Raw genomic sequence first — 7041 nt, forward strand, 5'->3', positions numbered from 1 at the left:
TTTTATGTTCAAATGGTTTATCTAAAAATTGGCAAACAAGAAAGTGCTCCCACAATTTTTTTTTTTTTTTTTTTTTTTGAGTGTGGGAGAGTGTTAAATTTAACGTCAAGATGCTGATAATATGCTAAATTTAATTAATGTAGAAATCTATAGGCGGAGAAGCTGCTCTCTCTCTGTACCTGATGATATATGAGTGTTATATAAAGGCCAGCATGATTTGGTTTGTCAAAAGCTTTTACATGCCAAGCGTCTGCTTTAGCTGTTGTGTATTGTTGTGTGTTTGTGCATTGTGTTTTTGTTGTGTTTGCTGGCTTTGCAATTGGTTTGAGTGTTCTTTGATATGTGGGAAAATTGAGGAACGCTAATTTATAGCCAAAGACATGTTTGACTGGTAAGTCCATTTTCACAGGATTAGCTGGCAAGTTTTAGAGTTTTAAACCTCACATCAGCCTTGAACCCATGACGAATCCAATCAAGATACCATTCATTTGGAAGCTCAATTAATATTCGCCCCAGGGACGAAGAGTTTCAAGGTTTTTCAGTTTGTTTCTGCGAGCGGTTCTGCATGTTGGTCTTATTATGTGCGCCAGGCGCAAGTGTTTTTAATTACTCTTCTCCTTGACTCTCCATCTTGCAGAGGGAATCCTGAACAATGCCCGGGATACAAGTGCCATGGATACTCTACCACTGAATGGTAACCATGGCAACAGCTACAGCTTGGCCAGCGCCGATTACATGAGTGACTGCGTGCAAATCATCGACCGCACGTACAATGTACACAAAGAGACCACGCTGGAGAAACGGATCCTGAAAGAGCTCACCTCCAACTACCTGCCCACCTACCTGAACAACCACGACCGCACGGCCGAGCACGGACGCAACCTCATGAACAAGTTGGTGAACGAAGTCAGCAATGGAGGCGGGGTGAAAGACTCGCCCATGCTGCCCGTTAACCTTGCGTTGGGCTTGGACGACTCGCCATCTTTCCCGCCCGAGGACAGTCTAGGGCTAGAGCTGATCAGGGAGGAGTCCAATGCACCTTTGCTTCCGCCACCACGCCACATCCAGCCTCTCCCCACCACGTTCAGCTCAGCCTCTTCATTACGACGGCGCCTTCCGCAAGAAAACAGCGAGAGTTTCTTCCCTCTGCTGACAGAGGAGCAAACGGAAGAGACTCCATCCCCGCAGAGAGACTCGCTCTACACCAGCATGCCCACGCTGCCTGACCCAGAGCGCACCGACACGCATTCGCTGCCCCACGGTGGCGACACGCACACACTTCCCAGGACCGGGGAGCCAGACGAAGTGTACTATAAGAGCATGCCCAACTTGGGCTCACGCAACCATCTGCACCAGCTTCATAGCTACTACCAGCTGGGCCGCGGCAGCAGCGACGGCTTTATCATCCCGCCCAAAGATGAGCTTTCGCCCGAAGAAATGCCGCAGGAGCCCGCACACATGGTCACCAGCCTATAGAGGGTGCCGAACATCATGCATTCTGCTGTGCTCATCCTCATTGCCCAATAACATCTCGAGCTCTACGTGCTCTTCTACGTTTCCGTACCGTTCTGTCGTCCACAGTTGTTCACTTTTGCTTCTACGTGTCTGCAGAAAAATGAACTGCACCAACAAACCTTGGGAGGCGATTTTGTATTCTGTTCAGGAAAGGATTATGGGTACTCTTGCTTGTTGAGGAACGAAAGTTGGCATTGTTTTGATTCTATTGGTCGTGCACATCTACTTGAAGGGAAAACGGACCCAAAACTGGATTTGATGTATAACCTTGCAGGGAGTACGAGACTTTGAAGGGTTTTTCACTCTCAGCGGCCCCGAAGGAATACAAATAACTGCCAAAAACATTGTTAGTAGCTCAGTGCATCCAGTCAACACCAATCAAGTCTGAAACAATGTGACTCGGAAACTATTTTAATACCTTCTGTATCCATATTTGCTTTTTAAATATGTTTCTTCTTCTCATGTGGTAAAAAAGCAGCACATTTTGCTGCAACAGAGAACAATGCCGAAGAAGGACGACTCCACCATTTCTGTTCTTTGCTGTATTAATAACAAATATTGAAAAGCGTGGGAAGAACTAATACTGGAGAATTCTACAATATTTCTATGTAAATGTACAGACACTAGTGTTACACAGGATAGTGCTTATTCTGTTCCTACGCCTTCCGCTTCCGTAACCATGGTGATTTCAGACCATTTCCTTTCTCTCCTGATGGTCTTGTCCTCAACACGACAGGTTTTGATCCCTCACTCTTTTTTTAATTATATCTTTTACATTCATGTCTTCATTTCAGTATGAATAATGGCAAGTAGAAAAAGAAAAAAAACACAGAATAGACAAAAAAAATTACATTTTTCCTCATTCTGTTTGATTTATAGACACCAGTTTGTAGATGAAGAAAGGTGCCCAACATTGAAAATATGTTGCCATTTTGTGGTAGAGAAATGAGAATCGCAGTATATGATCAACAGAAGCCTTTTTCATTCAGAGAGAGCGAGACTTTGACAGAGATTCACACAAGACACTTTTTTTTATTTCAGAGATCCACATTTAGAATGAGAGAAACTTAAAAAAATATCTTCTTTTGGCTTTTTTTTTTTTTTTGGTGGAGAATGAATGTTTATTTATTAAACTGAGGGGAGGGGGGAGGGGGGTACAAACTATTCTGCAAAACTGCTAGAGGTGAAATGATTGCCGCACATTAAATGTTTTATCACAAATATGATTATTAATTTTATTTATTCTTTTGTTTATCCATTTTTTGTTTCTCCTGTGGTTGAATGACCTCTCACTAATATTTGTTGTAACAGTGAAACTTGTTTGCCAACAAATAAATGACTGACAGAGTGAAGCCGAGAGTTGCTGGCTGTGTACGTTTTCTGCAACAACAAGTCTCTGATAGCTTTCTTCGATTAGGGGCTCTTTTGACATAAAACCTTGAAAAATAATATTGCTTTATAATTAAATTCTCCAATAGTAACTCATTTGGTAATAGTTCCTTATAAAGGCACTTTGAAATCATGATTTACATTTGCATTTACATTTATTCAAGGACAATTCATAATATTAATAGCAGAAGCAATTAATATATCTCCATTTTAGTCATAACCAAACAAATTTTATGGAAAAACTCACCAAAACACTTGGTGTGATGGTAATGACAGCAGTATTGGGGGTCAAAAAATGCTTGAAATACTCCTTGAAATACTTGAGGTACATTGAACATTAAAACATCTTTCAGGAACATTTGATTCATTCGTTAGTCGGTACATCCACTCTGAAATCGTAATATTTGATGGATTACTTGAGAAAAATAATTCCAACCACTGCATAAAAATTGTCAGGAACAATACATCGAAAATTAAATACTGTAATATAAATTTGTCATTTACTCACCCTTATGTTATGTGGAACACACAAGGTAAATGTTACTTGCAAAAACAATATAAAAAAATTATAATTTTTCATAAGGATGTTTTTGAATGTATGCTAATTTAATTCTAAAAAGTTTCAGTTACGACAATCATGTATGTTTGGCTGGTGCTTTTGAAGTGTTTGAAATTTTGCACTGTAACACTACACACACTCTCGCTTACTCTCTCACACACTCCATATTATTAATGAGTCATAACAGCAGCTCATAACAGGCGAAATGCCAATATGCCTACACAGCAGTCCAGGTCACGCAAACAGACACAGACACACTGCACAATTTATGGAAATCGGATTTGGAAGTCTGGAGGAGCTCGTATTTACTGAGCACTTCTTACAAAATATCAGTACTAAATGTGTCTTCAGCTGCTTGGACTTTAATGTTCTGGGAGTTGATTTTTATGGAAACTAACATTTTAACTTCAGACTTTTTGATAGTCTTAGAAACTTTTATTAACTCTACTTATTTGGGCTATTTTTCAAATGCCTTCTAATTAGATTTTATAGTTTTAACCTTCTTTCAGGGACTTCTTTTAGATTTTCATTCTTTAAATGAAATGTTTGTCCTTCTAAATATTTATATATATATATATATTTTTTTTTTTTTTTTTTTTTTTTTCACACATCACATACATCATATTTCATCTCAAGCTCTTAACTGATGCTTCTGTTTCCTTGGTAATCTTTTGATTTTGGCAGGAATGACCAACTATTGAACAGTTGCAATTATTGATGATAATACTAAGAATGTTTCTTGAGTAGCAAATCAGCATATTATAATGAATTCTGAAGGGTCATGTGAGGCTAGAGTAATGAAAATTCAGCTTTGCATCACAGGAATAAATTACATTTCACAATATGTTCACATAGAAAACAGTTGTTTTAAATTGTAATACTATTTCACAACATTACTGTTTTGGGGGTATTTTTGATCAAATAAATTAAGCCTTGGTGAGCCGAAGAGACTTCTTTCAAAAACATTTAAAAAAGAAAAAAAACTATTGCAATATGTGCAAACATTTTTTTTTTTTTTTTTTTTATGCCGGTCCTCCGCTTCAGGGAATCGAAAACGAGCCGAAAATATCGGTTTTCACATCGGTTTTCAGCAAACGCACGCTGCTCTGTCTGCCCCACAGGCTTATGGTCAGGCAGTGCTCACGTCCGCACATCGAGAATCGTTTCGACCACACCCTGCCGGAGAGCCGCTTCAGGGGATCGAGATCGAAATTCAACAGGTTGGTGTGGACTGCAGTCGACCCAGTGCAGGGTCGGGTATTGGAACAGGAAGTAAACTCCCTGCTGGTAAAGAAGGCCATAGAGCGTGTTCCTCCGCCGGACAAGCAGTCCGGGTTCTATAGCCGCTACTTCAAAGTTCCCAAGAAGGATGTAGGGTTGCGCTAATTTTAGATATAAGGCATTTGAATCGGTCTCTGAGGAGATTCGGGTTCAAGATGCTCACTACGTTTGCCAAATGCATGGATGCAGCTCTAGCTCCGCTGAGGCTTCAGCGTATCAGGGTACTAAATTATATCGACGACTGACTTATTATGGCCCAGTCACAAGAGCTGGCAGTTCGGCATCGAGATGTCGTCTTTGCCCACATCCAGAGCCTGGGGTTGAGACTCAACGCGAAAAAAGCGTGTTGGCACCAGCCTAGAGAACCACGTTCCTGGGAGTGGTGTGGGACTCGGTCACGATGCAGGCACAATTGTCTCCTGCATGGATCGAGTCCATCCTGGCCATGGTGACCAGTATAAAGCTAGGCCAAGCCATTACTGTAAAACATTTTCAGAAAGTGTTAGGGCTCATGGCAGCAGTGTCCAACGTCATTCCATTTGGTCTGCTGCACATGAGGGCCCTGCAGTGGTGGTTGAAAACCAAGGGGTTTTCAGGGTTACGCGCAGATGCCTTAGTTCCCTATATCTGTGGAAAAAAGCTTGGTTTCTGTCTGAAGGCCCCGTGCTGCCGCTTCAACAGACACCTCCCTCACGGGCTGGGTCGCGGTCATGGATGGCAGGGCTCTGAGGAGCTTCCTCCCAGACCTCAGGGGTCACCACATAGACAATGTGTCGGTGGTCTCCTACTTGATTCATCAGGGGGTTCTGAGATTGTGCCCTCTATGCAGATTGGTGCATCAGATCCTCCTGTGGTCCCAGGGGAAACTGTTATCTCTCAGAGCAATGCACGTCCCAGGGGACCAAAATCAGAGAGCAGATATCCTGTCGTGGCAGGGGCTGAGGCTCGGGGTATGGAGACTTCACACCGAGGTGGTGAAGTCGAAATGTGAGAGGTTCGGCCCAGTGGAAGTGGATTTGTTTGTGTCTCGAGGGACATCCCACTGTCCACTGTGGTTTTCTCTCACTCATCCAGCCCCATTTGGGTTGGATGCCATGATACAGATGTGGCCGAAGCTACGCCTGTACGCTTTTTTTTGGAGAAGATCCGTCGAGACGGGATCAGCCTACTTCTAGTGGCCCTGTACTGGCCGGCCCGGGTATGGTTTTTAGACATCATAGCACTCCTGGCAGGCCAGCCTTGGCAGATCCCTCTGTGGAGAGATCTGTTTCCACAGGCCAGGGGTCAATATTCATCCTCGACCAGACCTGGGGAAACTTTGGGCATGGCCTTTGAGGGGGCTCAGTACCTAGAGGCTGGCCTGTCAGCTGGAGTGTTTAAGACCATACTCAGTTCCAGAGATCTTTCCACGAGGAGATTGTATGGCCTAAAGTGGAATGTGTTTCCACTTGGTGTAGAGAGCATGAGGTGGACCCAGTTAACAGCCCTGTGGGCTTCAGTGCTGGAGCTCCTCCAAGATCACTTCTCAGCTGGTCTTACCCCGTCCACACTCAAGGTGTACGTGGCTGCCATTGCGGCTTTCCACGCTCCTCTGGGTGATGGGCCTCTGGGGAGACATCAGCTGGTCGTACATTTCCTCCGTGGGGTTCGGAGGATGAGACCTGCGGCTCGTACCAGAGTTCCCACATGGGACCTGGTAGTTTGAGGCCCCGTTCGAACCTCTGGAGTTGGTTGAGGCCAAGAACCTTCCCTCAAGGTAGCTTTTTTATTAGCCATTACTTCTCTGAGGAGAGTAGGATATCTTCAGGTTCTCTCTATATCTAATAGGTGCCTGGAGTTTGCTCCAGATCACATTAAGGCTAACTTGCATCCCAGGCTGGGCTATGCGCCTAAAGTGCCATCTAATGTGGCATGGCCTACAGTTCTGCAGGCTTTTCATCCTCCACTTCACGTGATGGCGGATGAAGAACGATTTCATTTGCTCTGCCCTGTCAGAGCTCTCAAGATTTATTTCCAGAGGTCTTCTTCAAGGCGGAAGTCAGACCAGTTGCTGGTGTGCTTTGGGTCGCCCAAGAAGGGGCTTCCCGCATCCAAACAGATCATCAGTAACTGGGTCGTTCAGGCTATCTCAATGGCCTATCAGGTGCACAGCTTGCCTTCACCTTTGACCGTGAGGGCTCATTCAACCAGAGGCATGGCGTCCTCTAGAGCCCTCCTTTCAGGGGCCCCGATCCAAGAAGTGTGCGATGCAGCAGGAATGGCCACCCCTCATACTTTTTATCAGATTCTATAGCCTA

The 7041-nt window shown here is 43.9% G+C and overlaps 1 protein-coding gene across 10 annotated transcripts in view; it reads left to right on the plus strand.

The window, feature by feature from the left end:
* LOC309484925 (adhesion G protein-coupled receptor L3) overlaps positions 1–2872 on the plus strand; it is a 326392-nt gene extending 323520 nt beyond the window's left edge. For 8 of the 10 annotated variants that reach the window (XM_082151409.1, XM_082151416.1, XM_082151415.1 and 5 more), the window contains one exon: positions 638–2872. In XM_082151409.1, the coding sequence (XP_082007535.1) occupies positions 638–1476 (839 nt within the window). In that variant the 3' untranslated portion in view covers positions 1477–2872. The remainder of the gene's footprint in view (positions 1–637) is intronic. The other 2 variants (XM_082151419.1, XM_082151410.1) reach the window with 1 other exon arrangement.
* Positions 2873–7041: the final 4169 nt, after the last annotated feature.

The sequence above is a fragment of the Leuciscus leuciscus genome, assembly GCF_965113295.1.
Source record: "Leuciscus leuciscus genome assembly, chromosome: 2".
Classification (NCBI taxonomy): Eukaryota; Metazoa; Chordata; class Actinopteri; order Cypriniformes; family Leuciscidae; genus Leuciscus; species Leuciscus leuciscus.